General features: G+C 57.0%; 7 protein-coding genes across 7 annotated transcripts; 3 read left to right on the top strand and 4 right to left on the bottom strand.

The window, feature by feature from the left end:
- Positions 1 to 262: 262 nt before the first annotated feature.
- Positions 263 to 775, bottom strand: E0L32_005153 (uncharacterized protein; the record flags this gene model as incomplete). Its single annotated transcript, XM_031139643.1, has 1 exon — positions 263 to 775. One exon carries the CDS (start codon positions 773 to 775, stop codon positions 263 to 265), a length of 513 nt encoding a protein of 170 aa, XP_030996469.1.
- Positions 776 to 2,403: 1,628 nt separating this feature from the next.
- E0L32_005152 (uncharacterized protein) lies at positions 2,404 to 3,953 on the bottom strand (the record flags this gene model as incomplete). The annotated part of the gene is made up of 3 exons (XM_031139642.1): positions 2,404 to 2,724; positions 2,785 to 3,611; positions 3,686 to 3,953. 3 exons carry the CDS (start codon positions 3,951 to 3,953, stop codon positions 2,404 to 2,406), a joined length of 1,416 nt encoding a protein of 471 aa, XP_030996468.1.
- A 1,040-nt stretch (positions 3,954 to 4,993) lies between these two features.
- On the bottom strand, positions 4,994 to 7,469 carry E0L32_005151 (uncharacterized protein; the record flags this gene model as incomplete). Its single annotated transcript, XM_031139641.1, has 2 exons — positions 4,994 to 7,210; positions 7,365 to 7,469. The coding sequence occupies 2 exons, from the start codon at positions 7,467 to 7,469 to the stop codon at positions 4,994 to 4,996; spliced, it is 2,322 nt and encodes a 773-aa protein (XP_030996467.1).
- Positions 7,470 to 9,408: 1,939 nt separating this feature from the next.
- On the top strand, positions 9,409 to 11,466 carry E0L32_005150 (uncharacterized protein; the record flags this gene model as incomplete). The annotated part of the gene is made up of 1 exon (XM_031139640.1): positions 9,409 to 11,466. The coding sequence occupies one exon, from the start codon at positions 9,409 to 9,411 to the stop codon at positions 11,464 to 11,466; it is 2,058 nt and encodes a 685-aa protein (XP_030996466.1).
- A 418-nt stretch (positions 11,467 to 11,884) lies between these two features.
- Positions 11,885 to 12,916, bottom strand: E0L32_005149 (uncharacterized protein; the record flags this gene model as incomplete). Its single annotated transcript, XM_031139639.1, has 1 exon — positions 11,885 to 12,916. One exon carries the CDS (start codon positions 12,914 to 12,916, stop codon positions 11,885 to 11,887), a length of 1,032 nt encoding a protein of 343 aa, XP_030996465.1.
- Positions 12,917 to 16,358: 3,442 nt separating this feature from the next.
- On the top strand, positions 16,359 to 17,489 carry E0L32_005148 (uncharacterized protein; the record flags this gene model as incomplete). The annotated part of the gene is made up of 1 exon (XM_031139638.1): positions 16,359 to 17,489. One exon carries the CDS (start codon positions 16,359 to 16,361, stop codon positions 17,487 to 17,489), a length of 1,131 nt encoding a protein of 376 aa, XP_030996464.1.
- Positions 17,490 to 19,081: 1,592 nt separating this feature from the next.
- E0L32_005147 (uncharacterized protein) lies at positions 19,082 to 21,856 on the top strand (the record flags this gene model as incomplete). The annotated part of the gene is made up of 7 exons (XM_031139637.1): positions 19,082 to 19,211; positions 19,324 to 19,346; positions 19,490 to 19,790; positions 19,989 to 20,263; positions 20,310 to 20,641; positions 20,715 to 21,074; positions 21,214 to 21,856. 7 exons carry the CDS (start codon positions 19,082 to 19,084, stop codon positions 21,854 to 21,856), a joined length of 2,064 nt encoding a protein of 687 aa, XP_030996463.1.
- Positions 21,857 to 23,563: the final 1,707 nt, after the last annotated feature.

Raw genomic sequence — 23,563 nt, 5'->3', positions numbered from 1 at the left:
GCAGACGATCATGGAGTAACCTGGATACTGGGTATCACGTAGCTGGGGCAATCAGGGAGTTCTCGAACTGTGTCATACATTCTCTCAGAGCTTCCAATCTGCCATATTCGTGTAATTATACCCAGTCACTGTGTCACCAAGGTTGAAAATACCAGCAACCCTTCGCAGGAATGTAACCAATGATAGCCAAACAATAACAATAAGAGATGAAGAAAAGAAAACCTGAAAAGCGGCATATATCAAGGTCCCTTTCCTGGCTCGTTCATTTCTTGGCGCCTTTGATCTTTCTAGCATCCTTTGGCCGCTCTTCATGTCTATTCTTCTCCCGAGCTCTCGGTGGTTCTTGCTTTCTTTTCGGGGTTGACTGTGTTCCCTGACCCATCTCCTTGTACCACTTGTCGCTATGAAACTCGCGAGGGATCCAGATTCCCCTCTCTTTTGGGTGTCCTTTGGGGGGGCTGTCTGTTTCCTTGACGCCGGGCAGGCCGATTGCTTGGATCACACGAGCACCTGATTCGTGCGTCACAAGATAATAGCTTACGTCCTCCCCATGTTTCCTCATCTCGAACTCGGTAATCGGTAGCCTCACAATGAGAATTGACTTTGGCGACTGGATTGTTGTATAGCCGGTGTCCCGACTTGAAAGGTGACTTTTATGCTTTCCCGCCAATTCTTCGGCATTATTCATCTTGCTGTAGTCGATTTCGAGATCTGCATATTTCTTGCCGGATAATGAGCTATGTCGATTTGTGACAGTGATTCTGACCACGATCATGTTTGCGGCGGACACTGTCCCAACGGTTTACCCTCGAGAACTTGAAGAACTTTGCAGAAATGAAGCATCAATTCGATGAAAACCCTCTTGAAAGATGATATGAAAGGCTATGCTTTTGCTGGTTAATATCTGGGCCGGAGTATCAGAATAAATCCCTCAATTCAGCCCCCAATCCCGAGCGAATGCATGTCTGTCTAATATTTGTGGTGTGAAGGGAGCCAGGTCATGTGCAGAGAACCGAGCGAGATGATTGATCAACTCGTACTTGTGCAGATTTGTTCACGACGCCACCACATGCACTCTCCCCGCACGCTCTTCAGCCGTGCGGGTTTTCTCCTCACCCCTCGCTCCTCGCCAACTCTTCCCGGTTCTCTAAGGCGATTATTTGGACTGAATTACGCTTAGTGCTTAGGATTCTAATTGCGGTGGTCCCGGGAGACGATCGGGATATTGAGAGGGCCGGGCATGAGCTCCATAGCGAGTCCTCTCGAGAGAGCCTTGCCCCGCAAGGGACAGCATCAGAAGTCGAACTGGAAGACTGGTTTTGGAAGAGTTTAACCAAAATGCATGGCAATAGCTTTAGATTCGCGGTTACTAATCAGAGACCATTGTTCGCCTTTCTGAATCGAATTTGTAACCGAAGCCCAGCAAAGACCACCTGATGCCCATCTCGGTCATGCAACGAGTCCAACTGAGGAAGTTACAATGGGATCTGATCAAGACTGCCGTAGACTTGGAAACTAAAGGACTAGAGGTGGGAAGCTCTGGGCTTGACGATCACCTAGTAAAATACGGTAAGATCAAGGTTGGGAAACACATGCTCTAGTTTCACCGCTAACATTCATTTTGACGGCTAGTACAGGCTGTCCGTGATCATGAATGAGTACATGAAACGATTCTCAGGGCAGAAAGATGACCCGTTCATCATTCTCGAGCGAGCGGATACACGATCGCCAGCTTATGGATGCGGTACTGCACGCACATGCCAGAGGCTGGAGGTTGTCAGACGAGAAGAAGGCAAAAGCAACGGCAACCGGGCCCTGGGAGACAGAGAACCCCAAAAAGGGCCAGAAGGCTATCGGAGGGGTCAGGTACAAGGCCAGACAGGAACTCATGCGGCAGGTGTTCCTACAGAAACTTCTCGGGGCCATCGTTGGGGGCGCTTTCTTGGTAGCTCCGATGTGGGCATTTATGCTGCACAAGCACGTCTTCTTTCTCCTTGGCGGAACGACCATCTGCGTCTTCTTATTCGGTATCTTCACCACGTTCCTGGTTAATAATCCAGCAGAGGTATTTACGGCAACCCTGGCTTATGCGGCTGTGTTGATGGTGTTTGTTGGAGTGATGATGCAACAACCTGGAACCTAGGTCTATCAAGACCCCCAGCATACTGCATCCAGCCAAAGAGACGGGTGGGCGTACATCAATGAAAGTCCATTTATAGGTCTAGAATGTTCTGTGCCCGCCAGCCCGTTTCTCAAATTAGACGAGCGGATATTATGATTACTTGCTAACCCAACGGGTCTCTGCAACCTTCTAGATGCTCTGCACCGTAGAGTCTATCATGTATGTCTAAGTCTATTGCAGTGAGTCCACACTCCAATCTGAAAAAAATGTGCTGTTTGTCTCTATGCCTTGTGCTTGAACTTCTCCGCGATCTCCTCTTCGGTGAAACGCCGAGTATGCTTCTTGAGCATCTCGGCTCGCTCCTCGAGCGTCAGGTGGATCTGGTCTCCGATGGGTACGAGGCACTTGGCCAGGGTCATGTAGTCCTTCATCATGAGCCGCACGGTGATCATGATGTAGTCGATGTTGTGGAAGACCAGCGCGTGCTGCGAAGCGTAGGTGTCCTTGCTGCGCATGAACGAGTTGGGGTGCTCGCGCCAGTGGCGGAGGGGGTTGAGGTGGTGCGAGGTGTGGTACCCGTCGTTGTAGCAGAAACGGTTGCTCTGTGCGGCCAAATATTAGCATCATCTTCGCTTTTACTTCTACAGAAGTTCGCTGCTTACCGCGACATCGATCAGCGTGATGCTCGACCGATAGTCCGAGTCCGGGTCCTCGTTGTCCACAAAGGCGTGCTGGCCCCAGTTGCCGACCATCAGGCCGATCCTCAGCAGGGCGAAGGGCAGGATGAGCGCGCAGAAGGCGGCTCTGGCGTCGACCTTGGTCCACATCAGGTACATCATGCCGTAGCTCCCAAACTCCCACGACACGGCCTTCAGGCCCGTCACGTACCTCCGCTTGCGCCAGAAGTAGAGGGGCAGGTCAAACCAGATCAGGAACCAGAAGCGGCCGACGTAGTGCATGAAGTGGAGCAGCTCGTCGCGCTGGTACCGCAGCGTCGAGGACAGGTCGTCCGGCCCGTTGCCCTCGACGTGGTGGTGCTTGACGTGATGGTAGAAGTACGAGTTCCAGGTATGGCCCATCAGGGGGTCTAGTATGTAAGGGAAGGTGTGGTCAAAGAAACCGAACCGCTTGTTGAGCACGCCGCGCATGTGGATGTGCTGGTGGCGCATGAGGGTGTACGTGCCGACATAGTAGCCCTGCATCAGCATGTGGATGACGCCGTGGTACCAGGTGAAGTGCCTGAACAGCAGGATGGCGCTGGGCACCAGGGTGGTGAAGTAGAGGATGAGATGAGTCAGCATGATCACGTCCGTCTTGTGGCGGACTATAGACTGAGCCACGCGGACGTATGGCTGAAGCAAGTAGCGGTCAATGACGGGCGGCAGCTGCATGTCCCGCAGGTCGGTGGTACAGATGACGCTGGTCTCAAAGTCAGGGTGCTCTGGGTTGTTCAGGCCATCGATGGCAGCTTGCACTTTCTCTTCTCTTTCTGAGCTTGCTGTTAGCCTTGGCAAGATGGGTTTCGGAGGGGTTGCTCCAGTCCGACCCGGATGTGAGACATACTTCGGACGGCCGTTGCTTCTTCCGGCTCGTCACCGGCACGCTCCTTGGAGGCACGGTGCCGGGCACCGTCATCCTTTGACACATGGCCGTTTGATTGTGGGGCACCGAGATGCGCCTCCCGAATATCTTGCGCCAGACTTTTTAGGATCATCCGGTCCGCGATGGTCAGCTTGGCATCGTAGACGATGAGCGATTCCAGATCTGGGCCCGCGCCCTCACGGGGAGGGACGGATACCATCGTCGTGGTAGAGCCTGCTGAGGGCGCCATCTTGAGAAATCCCGCAATGGGATGCGATGTGAGGTCGTCGTGGACGTTGGATCACCAGATCATCCGACTCAGGGTATCGGAGATAAGCTTTTTGCGGCTCAGAGACTGCCCGGAAGCCCGGAAAGGTGAAGTGACTGTGCCTAGGAGAGAAACGACCAGCCCCAGCAGCTACAGGCTCGGTATAATAGCCTTTGATATTCAAGACCGTCGGCAGTTGGCTCTCCACGGACGAGGAAGATGGAGGATTGAAGGATGAACAGCGGCAGAACTGTCGGGACCCCGGACCAGGGGTCTAGCAAAAAAGGGGGCTCCACTAATTTAAGCCCCAAACTAGGGAACGAGATGAAGCTCCAGCTGAGCTTGAATGGATGCCTGGCGAATCCACAAAACGAAACAAACGGAGAAATCGACTGACTCGATTCGAGAATGGAAAGACAGGAGGAGGTCCCAAGCCGAACGAGCGAATGAGAGGTGGCTTTCTGTGCTGAATCCTTGCAATTCGAGCAGCCCTGACCATTCCCTACTCGCACTCAATTCGTGCACATCGATTGAAGGCATCGCATCGCAGACATTGGACCAACGGACCGCGCCGGCCACACAAGGACCAGACCCACGTCGAGACGCGCCAGCATCGTTCCAGGAGTGGCGGGACTGGCCTGTTTCGAGCAGAGTTTTCTGCGGACGGCTATCAGCCAGCTGAGTGGGCAATCTGCGCGCCCGGGGCAGTACGAGGCCCGGGCCATTCGCCGTCAATTCAGGACCCCCCTTTGTCCCTTTGATTGATCGTGGGTTTTGTGCGACGCCTATCGTCTCTGCATCGTATGACTTGGCAAAGTTACGCGGCCCCAATCGCACTGTCACAGCTGCCGAATTGAAGTCAATGTTGCTGTCATACTCTGGTGCACGAATTGAAGGTAGTGGGAGCGGCCGTGGAACCAAACCGAGCTTTTTCTACTGCAGGCGACGGACGTCATTGGGTATCTCATATCTCGCACAGAATCATACAAACAACCTTGCATCCCGTCCATCCTTTGATTCCTTCACATGCCGCTGCCAAATGTCCAGTCCTGATCCTGCTGCCCCTGCCAGCCATTCCAGGGAAATAGAGGGAACTGCAGCAGCTCCGTCTGCTCGGGCGGCAGATTGTCAAACTCGCTCCAGCCCTGGGCGTCGGGTAGTTCGAACTCGTAATTCGTAGCCGTCAGCTCTCCGGCATGCAGGAGTGTGTCCTCTGGCCCCGCCGTCCCGCTGCCCATGACGGTGATGCTGTCAGCCACGGGGCCATCTCCGCCCCCCACGGGCATGGCGGCAGCGTGTTCCTGCTGGTGCTGGTGCTGCGGCGGCGACTGCTGCGACAGCCGCTGCTGCTGCTGGGACAGAGCCGTCCGTGGCGTATCCGCCGTGGTCGCCGGCGACGACTCCTCCTCGTCGTCCGAGAAGTCGGCCTGCCTGAGCAGGCTGTGGATCGCCAGCTTGTGCCGCACGTCGTCCTCCTGGATCTTGGGCGCGGGCCTGCCCTGCGCCGCGTCCTGCGGCTGCGGCGCGACGCCCGTCCGGGCCGAGAATATGCGCACCATGCGCTCCAGCTCGTTGATGATGGGCCGCACGAGCACCGAGGCCGGGAAGAAGCGCCGCAGCGCCGCGAGGCACAGGTCGGCGCGGCTGAGCGCAAAGTCCGGCCCGTACCGGTTCGGCTGCCGGCCGAAGCGCGAGATGAAGAGCACGATGCGCGTCGCGTGGTAGGCGCAGATGGCCGTGTCGAACTCGAGCGGCTGCGACGTCGTGCTCAGCTGGTTCAGCGACGTGAGGATCTGGATGATGGCCGCCGCGTGCTCGTGGCAGAGCGACTCGGCGCGCGCGAGCAGGGCCGGGTCCACGGCGTCGAGCACGGCCTTGGGCGCCGCCTCCGGCAGGCCGACCACGTAGAGCCGGTACAGGTCGCAGTAGGTCTGGTGCCACGACAGGTAGACCAGGATGTGCCGCGGCAGCCAGCGCGAGTGCAGCATCGTGACGAGCTTCGCCGGCGTGAGGTCGGGCCCGCAGACGAACCGGCTCTGGATGCGCGCGAGGTTGTTCACGGTCGTCTCCTCCTGCTCCGCCATGACCTTCAGCGGGTCCTCGCACTGCGGGAGCTGCTTGGCTACGCCCCAGACGGTTCCGCGGGCCTGATCCGTCTCGACTAGCAGGTTGAAGGACCCGCCGTCGCCCTCCTCGCCCGTCGGGGAGCCCTCCGCGCCGATGCAGCCAAAGTCTTCCTCGTGGCCGGGCCGGTTGGTGCGCAGCACGCCGAGGGGGTAGGCCTGGAACTCTGCCACGCCGATGGAGAAGTACCGCTCGATCAGCTTCAGGGCCCATGCCATCCTCCTCCTCGTCTCGCGGGGGATGTCTGGGAGGTCCGGCCGTTCGACGTTGAGACGCATGGCTAGGCCCTCTCGCGCGGCGATGCCGGTAAGCATGAACGCGCGCTGAAAGTGACCCGTCTCCATGCGGTAGAGTATGACGAGGAGCAGAGCCTGCATTCGGGAAATCGTCGGGCGCTCCAGCTGCTGCCACAGAATCTCCTCTGCCTCCTTGATCCAGCTGTAGCCCCTGCAGGCACAGCTCGGTGCCGCGTTCAGGCCCGTTCTAGTATGGAGGACGCTGGTCCCGTAGAGACTGAGGATGAGTGCTTTGTCCAGCGTGCCCTCGTGAAGCCTAACCTTTATCGTGCCCGGGTGTAGAAACGTATAGGACGGAAGCGGGTAGAGACTCTGGAAGTAGGCCTCGATCTTGTCAGATAAATCCGCTCTCAGCTGCGACATGAGCGTCGTCGTCTCCGGATTCGGCGGGCTCTTCTCGCCAATGTCTTGCAGGACTAGGCGTACGGTCTCTCGGCAGAGACATGCCGTTTCGGGCGGCGGGTTCCACGGCGCAGGGGCCATGGTGAGAGGATAGTCCCCCGTCGGGCTCGTCGGGTCGAGCGGGTCGCGCAGCGGCCTCTTGGGCGCCGCGTACTGGCACTGCTGGTTGCGGCGCACGCAGTTGATGCAGCTCGGCAGGGTCCCCGTGCAGCGGATCTTCTGCTGCCGGCAACGCACACACGCCCTGGTCACCCGGCGCTTCGGCGGCCGCGACGATTCGGCCGTCTCCGGGTGGTCGGCCGAGCCGCGCGACTCTGGCGTGTGCAGGCCCGCGCCCGTCTCTCGCGCCTTGAAGGAGCAGTCGAAGCCCAGACGGCTGCAGTGCCCGCAGCCGTCACGATTCCCATCGCAGCGGACCTGCAGTCAGCGGTCAGCACGTGTCGAACAAGCTCCGGGTCTCGAGTTAAGTGGCAGTAGAGTTTTATATAGGTACACGTGGGCTCATGCAAGGGTCCGGATGGGAGGGGGTTTTCAAGGCAGGGAAAAGAAAATCTTTATCTTTCGGCCATACCTTGCGAGATCTGCACTGCCGGCATGTCTGCTTGGCGCCGAAGCCCTCGGCCCGGAAGATGTGCGTGAATTGGCCAATGCCTTCAGGAGTGGTAGTCTGTGCCATCCCCGGAATCGCGAGTCGGAGCAGGAACGGGATTGCAACGTCTGATGGCCTCGGCTCGGTGGCGATACTGACTTGGGCATGGTGGAGGATAGAAATGCAGGAAGGGAGCTGTGAACGCGAGATTTGCAGGGCCCAAGTTAAGATGGAGACGCGGGGAGAGCTAAAGGGTCTAGCTCGAGGAATGCGGAGAATTGGTGATCAGCTGAACCTTCCCAGTACTTTTCTTTATTCATCAGAGAATAGTTCGACCTCGCACAGCACGTCTTGGGCATGCGGTTCAAGACGTAATTGCTCTTGCTGTTGACTACTCTGGTGAATTTTGAAGCTTGATCGCTGTCATGAAAACCGCGATCACGCTTGAAACCCAGCAACTTGGCACAAGCTTGACTTATTCAAAGCTTGCTTTTCTGTTACAGCTCAGAGCTGTCCACCTCATTTTCCGCCTAGCTGATCGGGTGTCGGCCGGGAATGCCAAAGTAGGAAGGATTGGGTGGAATGAGAGAGCGAAAAGCATTATCATCCGCGCGTTTCTCGCCAGTCAAAGTTGTATAGAAACATTGCACTTTCAGCATGATCCATGTCGGCCACACAATGAGGAACGAGGAAATTACTATAATTGACAATCTTGGGCGTAAAGGAAGTCAGGAAGTGAAGAGTGGGGAGCGAGGGGCAATCGAATAGTCGGGGTTCTTGGTAGCCATCAGGCCATGATATCCCCAAAGAGCAAGGTCACAAACTCGAAGAGGGTGCATAATGCTACCTCAAGGCTAAGCTCTAGCCTAGTCCCTGTTATCCAACCAATACCGTGTCGAGCCGGGTCTCCCCTCCTGGCTTGTCAGTCTATTCGGCCACATTGCGATTGCGAAGGTTCCGCATCACGGGGTCAACAGTAGAATGGCCAGAGTTGGGAATGGACGAGGCGCTAGACTCTCATGGTTTCGGATCTATGTCCAGGCTCTTAGGAGAATTATCGCCCATATATTCTTTAGTCTTGCGAACATCTGGAACTCGGTCGCTGGAGTTGTCCTTATTATAAACTGGAGAACGCTTCGTACTGTTCTTCATCTAGTTCGCCCTCCCGCTTAATCGATCGAAATGGGCAAGATTCAAGGTACTTTCCCGCTACGCTCGGTTGTATCTAACTCTCCTATTGTTCACCTTCACAGATGCCCCTATCAAATCATAGATGAGAACTATGATAAACTACATCTTGATATAATTCAATCCAATAGCAATACGTACGTCGTACCCACTGGTCATTTAGCACAAGAGACTAGTGAACTTGCATTGTACAGACCAGAGACAATCCATTTCATAGATTGGGGGGGTGTAATCTGTAATCGCTCTGTATCTTGACTGCTAGCCCGTCTAACATTCAGTTCAACGTGATTGATGATTGGTACGTCGCATGGAAACAGGAGCAAGAGAACTCCGCCATGGGGAATACAGCCAAAGAACGGAGAGCCACATGCTGTTTGAATGACGTTTAGAGCTCCTCCAAGGACTACCAAGCTAAATCCACGTCATGATCGTTGGCAAGATGCTATGACTGCAGCTGCTTTGTTCATAATTGCCTTTATTCGGAGCTCGCCTGAGCAACTCTGAATAAGAGCCCAAAAACAAAACAGGTTTGGCACAAAGAAGGCGACCCTCCTCTTTGTCTAAAATCAACTACTGATTGGTTAGAACATACAAAACAATAGTATGCTTTAGGGATGTTTCTGCTCCAGTGGTCTTTGAGGCGGTGATGGCTAGGTGCGATTGTTGATGTTTTGTGTTGCTATATAATAGACTGCAGACGCACTTCGATTCTTAACTTCAGAGCAATTTGATCAGAATACCACCAATAGTCTCAGTGAACCGTCTCGAAACGACTTTTTTAAAAGGTCGAACAAGACAAGAAACAAGACAAAAGAGCCTCGTCGCCCGAATCGCAGCCATGGACTCCCCCGCAGCCAACACAGCAACCGCCATCCGGAAGGAGTCCAGCTCCGACGGCGAGACAGGAACTCCATGTGTCCCTGCCATCGCTACTCCTTCCGATTCTCTTCGCAAGACGACGGGAGGAACGGCTTCATCCGCCTCTTCGGAGTTCGTGCGCAGTCCCGACAGCAACAAAGAAGCTGCTGAGCAAGAACCCGAGTCCGAGCGGCTGTACATCAAGCCGGAATTGGAGGTCGAAGACGTCGAGAAATATTGCCTCGGCGGCTTTCATCCGATCGACCTTGGCGACACTCTCGACGGCCGCTGGCTGGTCCGCAATAAGCTGGGCCAGGGCGGCTTCTCGACCGTCTGGCTCTGCAAGGACCTGAAGAACAACGTTTGGCGCGCTGTCAAGGTCGTCACGGCCTACGCTTCAGGTAGGTTTGGCTGCCGGATAGACTTTCACCCAGAGGTGTGGATTCCCTCGACCCTAGATGAAGCAATGTGGACTGAGAGGGAGAGAGATACCTGGGACAAGCACATCCTGAGGGTCCTCGAGACATTTTGGATCGAGGGCCCCAACGGAAGACACTTATGCTTCGTTTACCCCGTCCTGGGCCCCTCGATGTATGACATCTGGCCGCTCTACACGAACGAGAAGGAGCTGCTCAAGGACTATCTGTTCCAGATCTGTATCACCGTCCTTCTTCTGCACACGTACGATATTGTCCACGGTGACATCAAGTCTAAGAATGTGATTCTCAAGGCTACCGGCATCGAGACTCTGAGCGGCGAGGAGATCGTGGAGGAGTTCGGCCTGCCCGTCACCGAGGAGCTGCGGTCGGCGACAAAGGAGCCTACAGACTGCCATGCCCCTCGCCGGGTTGTCTTGCCCACGTCGCTCGACTTCAGGTCCAAGTATGTTGAGAAGGAGATCGTCCTCTCCGACTACGGCTGTGCAAGATTCATCTACGAGCCACAGGAACGCTCCCATGGCTTCTCCGGGTACTTTGCCTCGCCTCAGATGACGCTCGATAGATGGTGCGCGGGCGACAAGAGCGACACCTGGGCGGTCGGCTGCACCATCATGGACATGTTGATCGAGCCGCCGTTCAACTGGTTCAACGTTCTGCAGTACACCAACGAGATCGAGGACTACATGGGGCCCATGCCCACGTACTACCGGGACCTGTGGCTGGAGCAGTACGGGCAGGAGAACTACTACCTCGGCGACCTGGAAAAGGTGGAGGACGGGACGGAGTGGCGGGAGGTGCAGTGGAAGTTGACGCCGCAGCAACTCGATGAACTGCGAGACGCCGTCGCGGAGTGGCACCAGCGCGGCCTCGAGACGTCCTTTGATATGCTGAAACGTGAGCGGGACCGCATCGGCAACAACCGGTCGGACCCCGTGTCCATGTCGCACGAGGAGTGGGATAAGATCCGCGAAAAGCGGCGCGAGGAAACCGGGTTCTCGGACATCATCACCTGTGCGCTGACGCAAGCTGTGTTCCTCGTGCCAGAGGGCGAAGTTGGTAAGATTGAAGAAATTCCCTGGGATTGCACCTTGGGTGGCAGTGTCGAGCAGACTGATCAGCTCGCTCAGCAAGAAGATTCCGATTCACATTCCGACTCCGACTCCGAGTACAAGTACACAGGTCTCACACGGAGCGAGATTCGCGAGATAGCCGACCTTATGCGTATTATCTTCACCTGGGAGCAGGAGGCCACTCTCGTTGACGTTATGAAGCACTCATGGTTCGGGACTCGGTACAAGGACTGGCACGGGTATTGGAAGGAGCGCATGGACGCTGCGTGGCGATTGCGGCAAATGGAGATGGAGGAGGATCGCAGACTTGCTGCTGATGAATCGGCAAGTGTGAGGGGCTTACTGGAGTCTGAGTCTGATGCTTCTTCTTGGGAGTGCGTGTCGGAACTGTCGAGCTCTGATAGGGATGCCCTTTTAGCACAATCGAGCGTGTCCGCTGGTTCTGCGGTCACGAAGCGGTCAAAGCCTGGCTTGCTCTGGAGAGCCGGCGCCGCTCTGTTCCGGTTCGTGGCGCTCGTCAAGTGCTGAACACCCAGCGGCAAGGGTATTCCCTCTTTGCTTCCTGCGACGGCCGACTGGTGAATGTGAGGGTGAGAAGAAACTCCGCCTCCGGATCTTAGATATGTACGGGTCAGACATGACGGCCTATCACTGAGCGGGATCCGACTCTTCGTAAAATCATCGCTTGGTGCGCTTATATGTTATGTCTCCCCCAAGGTCATGTACTGATTCAAGTTAATCAAAGATGCTCCCGGGGTATCTTCCGAACTCCTTTAGACTCCCAACAGAATGCAGTGTACTGTTCCCGTGATGCCCCAGAAAAGTAAAGAAAAATATCAAAAAGTATAGTGGTCCCCGGACTTTGACGAAGCATGACCTGGCGAATTCCGAAGATGTAGAAGTCTAGATGAGACACGTAGATGAGCAGATCGGGATGGTCATGGCACTAGTCGTCGCCGCGGATGTGATCGTGTTCCAGCTCTGCTAGACCTATCCGTGGCATGCCCGGCGGCATGGCGACGGGGCCTGGGATACCCTCGCCAAGGTGCCGGGCGGCATTCTTTATGTAGGCCTGAATCAGGGGGCAGCCACAGTCGACATGCCGCAGCAGCTCGCTCTTGAGATCGAGCACCTGGTCCCTGAGCTGCGCGACCGAGGCGACGAGGCCGTCGTGGTGCTCGGCCGCGGCCCGTGAGTGCTCCTCGAGCTTCGAGTGCGCGGCCTTGGCCTTGGCACGGCACCTGGATGTGGCGAGGCGGTTACGGGCCCGCTGGCGCTCGATGCCGAATTTTTCACTGTCGTTTTCGTCATCATTACTAACGTCGTCGTCGTCGCCGTCGTCGTCTTCGTCGGCTTCGTCGTTGATCCGGTAGTCCTTGGCGATGAGTGCAGGAGGTGGAGGAGGAGGACCGTGGCGTGCAACTTTACGGGGCCCCAGACTCGAGAGGGGGAGCTGCTTCGCGGTGCCTTTTGGGACATACTTGGTCGGCTTTATGGTAGATCTTGTCTTGGCCTTGTGGTTAGGCTTGGGTGGTCGAGGGGATGGTATGCTAACGATAGAGGGCCGGCCGGATGCGCCCTCGTAGATGATGACTGATGATGGGGATTTGCGAGGTTTTGGGGTTTCGTCCACGGTGCTCACAGAGGCGAAGGGGTGGAGGGAAGATGAGAGTCTGTACGAAGCGTAAAGAGTATTCGGAGTCCATTCACCGGCACCGGCCTCGTGGCTCGATGCATCGAAAGGCTGGTATGCCCAACTTTGGCAGTATTCAGATAGCTGGCTGTACGTAGCTCCCATGGTAGAGTTTGGACTGAGAGTGCCCTCGTAGGCCTCGAAAAGCCTGCTCACGTCCTCTGTGCCTATCGTCTGTTGGCCGTGTGGCTGGCTAACGAGTGGCATGCCAGTTGGAGTGAAGGGCTGTGCAATGAGAGAGGCAGGCGATGCATCGGAGTAGAAGGAAGTGCGTATGTTCTCCATCATGGCCGGGTCATCCATCGGCGGATGAACGAGGCCATGATCCGGTTGCATGGGTATAACCGAGTAGCATGGCAGATAGTTACGGGAATCCATCTGCGCGTCCGGACAGCCGAGCTGGACAGATCCCACATCTTTTTGTGGTGATGCACACTGGCCTGCACGCGCCGGACCCTCAGAGTCCATTCCACCGAGGACCAGTTTCGTCTGGACCGATTCAGCAACCTTCAGGCCCCCGACAGGGCCGGAATCGTGGGCCCGAAATATAAATAAGAGAGCAGGTGTGCGTCAAAATGCGAGTTAGGCCTGATGGAGACGAACCCTAATTAGATCCAATAGCCTGGTGCTCCTGAAATATATATTCCGAGGGAACAAGGAGGGTGCGACTGAAAAGCGAAGACAGTGCCGAAGCAAGGGTCTAAAGGGGGGCAGGGGCGGAGGATACTCCATGCGCCTGGATTTGCTGGTTGGCCGGAGCAGGAAGCGTCAGAGAATGATTGGTCACTCGAGCCTGGTCCTGCTGCAGGAGCATGCACTCGCGGCATGGTTGTTGGGAGGCCTGTTCTGATGCCTGAGTTCTGTTCAAACCAAGAGCCGAGGGTGACACGGAGGCTAAGATTCTGGCTGGGGGGCCAACTCGGCAAACTTTGCTCAGAGACAAAGCTGAATCGAGATAGGGAATTAAAAGGGGTAGGGGCCCGAACAAGAGGTATAACTACAACACTTGCAACTTGAACTTCTGCATGCATGCCCTTGCCCTTGAGGGATGGCCACCCATGGCCTGCCGTGAATAAGAAAGGAAACATGATGTAGGTTTACTGAGGTTTGTATCTGCGTACGTATGTAACTAACTACATGCAGGTGCATGGACATGTGTGGCTGGACGATACCAGGGTCGAGAGCAAACAGCTCAGCCAATCCAACCTCGCCGGTCAGAAACCCCGAGGTAATGTTTGTACAACATGCCAATCAACCCACCATGTGCGACCCGGGCATCCGTAACAGTCGAGAGGAGTAGCAAATCCTGCAAGGGAAGAGGCGGCGGCGAAGATCTGGTGTCGGGTCGGGGAGGCCCCTGATTGGCTGCAGCCAGACTGGTCGGCGTTTATGCCGAGCTACCACCGTATTGGCCAGATTGGAACACCGATCTGTGAGCTGAGCAGCAAACACTTCATGTTGATCTAATTACTCGGTTGATCAGGAGAGAGTGCCCTTGGCCGTTGTTTGGGATCCAAGGGATCGTGGCCGCCACGGAAGTGGGCAATCGTCAATTTCTGGGGTGGACCATTCAGCTCCCAGCTTCTTCCACGAGAACGAAAAGCAAACAGAGCGAGCCAGGACGGAGATCGAGACCGAGCGACACGTAGCCAATAGTTGCTACATGTTACTGCACCCCAGCGAGATAGTATCAGGCCTAATTCGCACTAATGAAACAAGTTGGGCTGTCACTCGGGTATCGAAGATCTGATCTGATCTGATCTGATCTGATCACGGTAGTGCCAGGAACCAAACAATGTGGCCATGGCACTCGTGGATGCTGTACCTAGTCAACGTGACTGCTAACAGCCGAGCATTGCGAGGTTGATTACCTAGACATCCTAGGTCTTGGACTTCGAGAATGGCTCGGGTTGGCGAGGAGTGGGCAACTTCATATTCGGTACCAACCTCTACGGCTCTTCGATTCGCAGAAAGAAGAACCGTAATTACCCCTTTGCCTCTCCCCGGCCAAGTAGGAGATGAAAAGCTTAGCGAGTTGACGAACATCCTTGACATAATGTTTCTTGAAATTGCTACTTGTGAACAGCATCATCCACACTCCGGGATATCCTGCCTCGAGACAAGCTTGCAAGGGGTGTCTCGATTCAGGACGAGAGCCCGAGGTTATGCGGCAGTGGAGCTCCCATGTGGCCAGGGCCTCCCCGTCGCGTCGCATGGTCTCTATTCCATTTCCAACAGAAAGGGGAAAGATGGAAACCCGTCTGATAAGCAGGTCTGAATCTGCAGTCAGCAGCCACGCGACTCATCTTCTACTTGCGATAGACCTGCAATTGGCGACACAAGAGTCGGACACGGCTCCCTGGCACGGTGTTTACTTCACGCTGCAAAACGAGGGACGCCCAGCAAAATAGAGCATAGGAGTGACATGACAGCTCCAAGACACGGCATCTTCACGAGACAGCAGTGTGTGTCTGAGAAAGCGAACAGCTCAAGGTTGAAAAGCAGGGCCTGGCGAACATCTGACACCCGGCCACGGAACCAGCCAGTTCAATTCTCTGCGTCGATGATCGCAAATCTCACGAAGGGCCACATCACGAAGCTCTGATGAAGGGAAATCACGAAAGCACCCATCGGCCATCGGGCTTCCAGCTCTGAAACCACAGTGTGCGCCAGGTGCGCCCAGATGCCAGTTGCTGGCAAGCGAATGGCCCCCACCTGCCAGCAGCTGCTGACGGCGCAATCCGGATAAGGTTTCAAAGCAATCGGCACGAGGTCTGCAAACACCAATACATGCAGTATACAAACCAGAAGCGGATTGCTGCCCTGTCGTTCGTGCGTCTGTCAAGGAGACGTGTGAGACAAAAATCTCTGTCCAGGGGAGATAGTTGGCTTTCCCTCCTAGGCGAATACGACAGCTTGCACCGGCACCACCCTTCCAAGCTTCCGAGGTTGGTTTGACTCGCGAACTGGGCGGCACCCCGTCGACCCTCTTTTTCCCAACCTCGCGCGCGCTCCATCATGGGCACGTCATTCTACCGTTTGTTCTGCGTCTTCGACCACGGGCACACCCGCCTTGGCTCCATGCAGCGGGTCAGCGTCATGTCGCTGACCGACGGCGGCGCCTGGGGGCCAACATGCCTGGCTCAGTCCCGTCCACCCGCTACAAGAGCTCCCTACGAAGGTTGACCAGGGAGGTCGACAGCTCCTTGGATCAGCCCTAATATGCTCTGTTGCCCTGCTGTCCTTTCCCCTACGCGCGGCGCTTTCTGGCCGTCGCCCGCCCTGTCCAGTGGACGGTCATTTGATGCTCTCGCTCAGTGCTCAGACCTGCAGGGGCTGGGGCCATGCATCTTCTATTTCCCCATCCGTATAGTGCGTAAACGCAGTTCGTTGCCGCCCAAGACGTTCGGTTGGCCTTGAGTGTCGGCCTGGTTGAAGAGCCACGCCGCTCGTTCTTCGCCCCGTACATAAGAACAGTGAACTACCTGCTAGCTATAAAAAAAATGCTCAGAGGTTGCACACGCTGTGCGTCAGGGCAGAAGAATATAATTCCCGATCATTCCAAAGAAGCGATGGCAGTACAATCCACGTCTGATTCCGGAACAGCGAGTCCATCGATCATACCAACGGTCGCCCTTTCGGCCACATTGTGCTGATACGTGCACCTTGCGAGGCCCATATCAGAAAGCCTGACAGAACCGCGGCAACTTTAAACAGACACCAAACCATGTCGTTGGCCTTCATCCGGAACGTGCGCGTCTTTGACAGCAGGCAATTCGGCCAGCCCACGACGGTAGCTTTTGTCAACAGCCCTGGCGACATTGTCTCGACAGACTATGGCGATGTCGAGCCTCTCTCCCCCGAGGTGACGATAGACGGCACGGGCTGCACCCTGATACCGGCCCTGATAGACGCCAACATCGACGCCGCTGCCGCGTCGGGCGCCCTCGAGGCCTTTTCCAGGCACGGCATCAGCACCGTCATCGACATGAGCAGCACCCCAGCCGAGATACGAGCCATGCGCGCCGCCGCCGCCGCCGACCCAGGACTGCCCTCCTTCCTGGCCTGCGGCACCGTCGCCGCCGGCTCGCAGGAGGGCAGCGAGGAGACGGAGCCAGGCTTCTTCCCCATCCGCGCATCGGCCCCCGTGCTCGCTCCCCAAGCGGCCGACGTGTTTGTCGCCGAGCGCGTCCACGGACCCGAGCGCGCCGACTACATCAAGGTCATGGTCGACAGCCCCAGCCCGGACGACCGGACCCTCGCCGCCCTCGTCAACTCGGCGCACCTGCTCGGCCGCCTCGCCATCGGCCACGCGTCCCGCGAGGAGTCCTACCGCCGGGCGCTCGAGGCCGCCTTCGACATCGTCCTACACGTGCCCGTCGACGCCCCGCTGGACCCGGCGCTCGCCGCCGAGCTCGCCGCCCGCCGCGTCGTCGTCGTGCCGACGCTGTGCGTCATGCGCCGCGTCGTCGACCGCATGCGGGCGGCGGGCGACGGGGCCGGGCCGGCCGACTTTGACAACTGCCTGGCCTCGGTCAGGGTCCTGCACGAGGCCGGCGTGACCATCTGCGCCGGCACGGGCGCCAACCGCATGCCCGGCAGGGAGGTGCCGTTCGGGGAGAGCCTGCACGACGAGCTCGAGCTCCTGGTGCGCGCGGGCATGTCCCACGAGGCGGCGCTGCGGGCCGCGACCTGCGTGTGTGCCGAGGCGCTCGGCCTCAAGGGCAGAAGCCGCGTCGAGAGGGGACACTGTGCCGACCTGCTGCTCGTACGCGGCAACCCGCTCGAGGACATTCGTGCCACGAGGCGGATCGAGCGGGTGTGGATCAAGGGTATCGAGGTCGTACATGCTGGCTGAACCTAGTCACATACAGTGCCTGGTCTCCTAGTTTCGACAGAGCTACGAGGACACATCTTCACTAGCCGGCTGTTTGGAATGACTGCTTGGAAATGCTCCGTGTAGAGCGGCATACGCGTTTTGCACGAAAGACCTGCGTAAAGAGGTGTTGGGGCTTGTATCTTGTTCTTTTTTGGTTCTACTTCTAACGCTCTATTGTGGCATGGAGGCGACATCTGGGCCGGTGATGGTTCATAAGCACTGCCCCGAGGTTGAGGCCAGCCCCTGAAGTGCCGGAACGACACAGTGTAGATAACTGCCCAACGAGATCGGCGGAAAAGGGCATCTTGCAGGGGTTGTCTTACCTGAGAAGGCAACAGGTGTTGTTCCAGCACTAAATGAAGGGGTGCGTAATCCTGATACTGTGGACCGGTATCTCTCCCGTGGCTGGTGAGAATACACGCTTTCCAAAACTGACGCTCTGGTGACGCTTTGTGACGCCGTAATGACCGAGGGAAGTGAATGCGCTCGAGACGATATGAAAGCCCACGAGACGGGGGGAGCTGCACGCGCTGACTTAGGCTGTTCTAGGCAACGAGTCCGCGTTACCTTAACCTACTCCATACGCCGAATTCAGGGTGCAAGGAGGCCTTGGAGGTCAAGATGTCAAACATCGACATCTCCTGGCGACATCTTGACTGGGGTTGGGCCACTTATCAAAGGCCGACGTTCTACGGACCAAACCCTCCGCGCGAACACTACAGTTTCATCCAATGGCGAGTTGCACCGGGCTCGGCGTTGACCTCCGATAGAGACGCTGGTGGGGATGGTCTTGAACATACCCAAGCAGAGTTGGCGTCTGTGAAAGCAAATGCTTGTTCGGCATCATCGGCAAGCCTACATGAAGGAAAACAGCAACTTGGCGAGCCCGTGTTTTTGCTGAATCGTGAGTGCATGTACTCGCTCAGCCAAGTTGGAGGGTTTGAGGGCCACCGGAGCCTATTCTCGTAGTGTCCGAGAGGGGTCCATCTACTACCCGCTCAAAGTCTCGCGTGCTCATGTAGGTACTGTGGATAGGATCTCGCTCTCAAGCAACCTCCTCTTGGGAGCCGGCTGCTGATTGGCCAGTCCAGAGATCCGGCCTGAGTTCCGGACAGTAGTGGAGGTGTGTCAGTCTGTTCCTCTGAACCACCGCCACTCCGACCTGGAATCAAGCAGCGCTGTTCCTAGTGACCGACAGGTGCAGGGAAAGCTGTTGATCTCCCATAAAACCATGGCTACTGCTAAGCGACATTTTAAGTCGCCATAACGCGGCGATATTTACGTCACCATGCGCTCCATTCGAATACTTTATCTCAACGACTTCGACGACTTGGGTAGCCTTTGGGCCTTCAGAGGCGGGTGTGTTGTCTTCTTTCAATGTGCGCAATAGTACTCCTTGATACTATCGAACCGGGGGACGACAAATCACAGCGGCTGCGGGAAATACTATTAGGTTTTCCCCCCTTGCCTAGGTGATCTGTGGTACATCCTCGCCTGAACAGCCACCTTTCTGTCGCATACTACCTTGTCCCGTGCCCCGAGCACGTATTCGATCGGTTTGCATCTCGACAATGGACAGCTCTAAACGAGCCCGAACTCTCCTTCCGAAGCCCGGCCGCCAAGGTTCGGACGTGTCAGACGGTGCCGCGGTCGCCCTGACGGTTCCCAGAAAGGTCTCCAAAGCTCTAGCGGCGTGTGAAGGTACGTAGTGTCGACGCGAGGCTCCCGACGAAAGTTTGCTACACACCAACCGAGTATACTCGCTCCCTTGTGATTCTACACCAACTGACACTGTCGTGAATCCCTCTTGCAGGCTGTCGAAGACGAAAATGCAAGGTAAATGGATACAAAAGGGGATTGGCCACGTATTGGCCATCCTGAGCCTCTCTCCTGCCCCATATGCCTCTCGGCGCGGAAAACAAGCTCGGGACACGACCCAGAGTTCCCGTGTATGCTGATCGAAGCCCTCCTTGCTATAGTGCGATGGTCTGCGGCCCGTCTGCGGGCAGTGCATCAATTCGAACCTCGAATGCCGATACAAGGTGCCCGAAGGCATGAGCCGCCGCCATGCCGACAAACACGAGGCTCAACAGGCCTCCAAGGCCAACCACGACCTCCGCGCCGTCCTCGACCTGCTCCGCCGCACGACCGACACCGGCTCTACCGATCTCCTACGACGCATCAAAGAAGCCCCTTCCCTCGACGTGGCCGTCGGGCTGATAGCTGATGCGAGTGTGCTGTTGCCCGACGATGGCAGGGCCGAGCCTTCCGTGTCGCCCCGTAAGCTCCCTCCCCATGCTCGCGCCGCCTTCTTATGAGGCTGGCCACATTGCTTACAGCGAGGCAGAACGCGTTTTCGGCGAGTTGAGCCCTCGCTCGGCACAGTCGAGTACCATGTCAGTAACAACAGTCGTTGTCGCGATCGGGGCGTTGGGGCCTGGCAAAGTGTTGACCAACTACTATAATACAGGAACTCAGACTTGAGCGGTTCTGCAGACTCCGACACCTTACCCATTGCTACTTGGACACATGTTTCGAAGGATGACGACTTCATGAATTACCTATGTAGTCTTTTCTGGACCTGGGACAACGTCGCCAGCCATGTGGTACACCAGGGTCTCTTCATTCAGGCCCTCAAGCTCGGCCCTCGGGAGTCTTCGGGGCCGACCTATTGCTCTGGACTTTTAGTGAACGCGCTGCTCGCAGTCAGCTTTGTCAGTCTCCTCCCGCATGGCATACGGAGGATGTTCCTGGTATGATGGTATGAGAGAGGAACCTAACCCTGACTATCCCTCATAGATATACTTGAAGCAGCTATATGTTCAGCGAGGATTTGATGGACTTGATGGCTTTGGTCGCCAATGCGCCGATGCCTCCCTCGAGATCCTCCATTCGGGCCGCGAAAAGCCCAGCATCTCTATGCTGCAAGGTCTACTACTGCTATGGGTGTTTGAATTCAACGTCGGGTCCGAGGACCGGGCGGCAGCCCTGCTAGACCACTTTCGTCACGCCTATCGGGAGCTGGGTTTGCATGAGATCCAGGTCTCTGAAGTGCCCGCGACTGAGTCACCAGCACGCATCGAGATCCAAGGGATGTCTTCCATACTCTGGGGCCTCTATTGCATGGACGCGTGAGTCTTCGTTGTCCCCTCGGCCTGTTCTTCATGCAGAGGATAGGGCATGTTCCAAGCTGACCGGCAACAGGAAGATCAGCCTTGCCCTGTCAAGGCCAATGGCCGTTCAGAAGCCTGCCGTGATCAGGGACTTTCCTACCGCCGGACCCTCGGAGATGTCGAACGTCATCCTCGAGGACCAACCGTGGTTCCCATATCCGAAGCCCGCACCGATGCACCTTTCCTATCATCGAGAGGCCCGCGAGGCCGACTGCGACCTGTCCGAGATCATACAAGCCTCGCTACGGTTCATACAGGAAGAGGGGTCGAGTGCGATCCCCAACCTAAAGCGCATCCAGGCACTCTACGACGAGCTCGTGGCCTGGAAGTCGAATCTGCCTCAACGACTCTGGATGAGCGAAGGAACGCATCCCCAGATCACTTTTCTACAGTATGTGGGCATCCGATAATATCTATATGTTCTCCTTTCGATATCTCTCTCGAACCCTTGACCCCCGTACCTTTTAGGAAGATCTTTTGGGAACGAGATGTAGACCAACAAGAGACTGACTTTTCCCGCAAAACCGCAGCGCCACCTACGACACAGCCGCCATCAAGCTCCTCCAGCTGACGGCGCGGCGCTCGATCCTGGGCCTCGACGGCCAGGACGTCAGCGCCGCCGTGTCGAGCCACGCGCAGTCCCTCGTCTCGACGCTCTGGGTCTACCGCGCCGTGCACGGCCTGCGCCACGACTACTGGCTCGCGCAGACCTGCTTCGCGGCGGCGGCGGCCCTGCTCGAGAGCGCCACCGCGGGCGGCGGCGGCGGCGCGGTCAACGCCGTGCACGCGCACAGCTTCGTGCGCGCGCTGCAGCTGCTCGACGGCGCGGCGCGGTACCTGCCCTCGGCGGACCGGCTGCTGCTCACGCTGGGCGGGCTGCTGGCGCGGCGGCGCGGCGGAGGCGGCGGAGGCGACGGGGAGAATCGGGCCGGGTTGGGGGCCATGTCCTCGGCGCCGGTGATGGCGGTCATGGCCCGGGCGGTGGCGAGGGCCGGGCGCGTGACGGTCGTCAACGCGGCGGTGCTGCCGCCGCGGACCAAGAGGAAGGGATCGGATGGAGAGCAGCAGCAGCAGCAGCAACATGAACGGGCGGCGCCACCTGCGACGGGATTGGAGAAACTTGCTGTCTCTTTCAACACCAACATTCAGTCTGTCGAGGGCGGACGGCAGTAGTGAGGAGTTAACTAGGCTGGGCGTTTCAATCGGGCTGGGCGCAAAGGGGAGGGATATGACTAATGACCTTTGATTCACATTTTCGATTGAGGCGTTACGACGGAAAATGGCCCGAGTCCGACGTGGAGGATGCTCCTCGAACATTTCTTGGTTTGACATCTAGGAGGTCTACGGGTGCGCGAAATATTGAGCAGGGCGACTTCTTTGGTCATCATGGCAAGCAAACCCATCATGAGATGGCACTTCAATCCACAAATCCACAGAGCTATTCTGGGCGTGCCCAGCCTCTGGCAGATCTCCAGCCAAGGCGCATAGGATTGCGATCGTGGTTGGTAACCAGACGAAATAAGCATAAAGGTACTGTCAGCACTGAAACACCTTGTGCTCTGGTCATATTGTACTGTTGTACTGTAGGATGGGAGCGAAGGATCGACAGGAGGGAGTGAGCGAGCAGCTCGGGCCAGCACACAGAATGAGCTCCGTGCAGTCCAGGCCCTCGGGCCGTTCCACTTACAAGTAGTTATCGTGGCTTGCGGGCGGCGAGCTGCATGGGAGAGAGACACAACCCCCTCATCTTACTTGACGCGGGTTTCCTTCCACCTCCGACCGTTCCGAGAAGGCATCTCTATTGGTGAGAACCTGCTCCGTAGTGACTTGCTGTGGGATCTACAACCTTGCTGGATCGTACGCAAACACTCACAAAACGGTGGCCGCAATCAAGGCGCAGGCAAACAGCGGAGGTGCTCAACTTCCCTTACGGCTTGTCTGGCGGCCTTGATTCTCCTCCTGTGCCACCAACAAAGCCACACAGATCGATCTGCTAGAGATGGGGGAAGAGAGAACCCAGTCCCGATTGAGCAGCGAATGCGGGCTCGCGTACAGGGCGCCCATGCATGTCCTCAGTGGTGGGGAAATTAATCAGAATTCAGATTGCCAGGTCACCTTCCATTCTCGATCCGTTTTCCGGGTTTATCTTTCACTCGAACGGCACGCGCCAGAAGCTACTGCAACCCCCCCTGTCCCGACCGGTGCCTATCCTGTGCGACAGCTCTGCTGGTCTGCTGGTGAATCCTCCCGCGGCCACCGTGGGCGGCTGTTGGCAGTCATTTCTTCTTGACCAGCCCCAAAAGGAAGGTCGACAGGATGCCCGACGAGGAGAGCACCTTGACTAAAGTAGTGAGGCCCGGCCAGAGACGGTTCTTGACGCCTCGAGGCCGACTGCTGCTCGTGTGCTGGGAAGAAGGCAAGAAAGCAAGAAAGCATCGGTACCAATCCCGAGGGTGGCCCACCGCCGCCTGCGGCCTGCTTGGCATCTCCTCGGCGGATCAGCCGTGGGCAGGGATCCTTTATCGTCGCTCCCCACGCGCGTGAGCTCGATGCACGACCACGACCAATCGTCGTGGCGGTCATGCGTCCTCAGATGCGCCTTGCCTACGCTCTCCCGCCCATGCGGCTGCCCTAGCGACCTGCTGTGTTCGCCGCACCAGCTGAGACCACTCTGCTCGTACCTACCTACTCCGTAGGCCGGCGGATCTCGTGCGTGCTCTCGCCATGCACCCCTGGCCGGTGCGCACAGTTCACCGTTACGCTGAGCCCTGCTCTTGCCGATCGTCTTGACCACCAGAGCTAACTGTCTCTGGTAGGTCGTTGACACAGCTCCATGCTCCATGCTCCATGCTCCATGCTCCATGCTCCATGCTCCTCCAT

The sequence above is a fragment of the Thyridium curvatum genome, assembly GCF_004353045.1.
Source record: "Thyridium curvatum strain D216 chromosome Unknown NODE_26_length_443329_cov_82.569921, whole genome shotgun sequence".
Taxonomy (NCBI): Eukaryota; Fungi; Ascomycota; class Sordariomycetes; order Thyridiales; family Thyridiaceae; genus Thyridium; species Thyridium curvatum.
The sequence above is the reverse complement of the archived record's forward strand: the minus strand, read 5'-3'. Positions and strand labels throughout refer to the sequence as shown.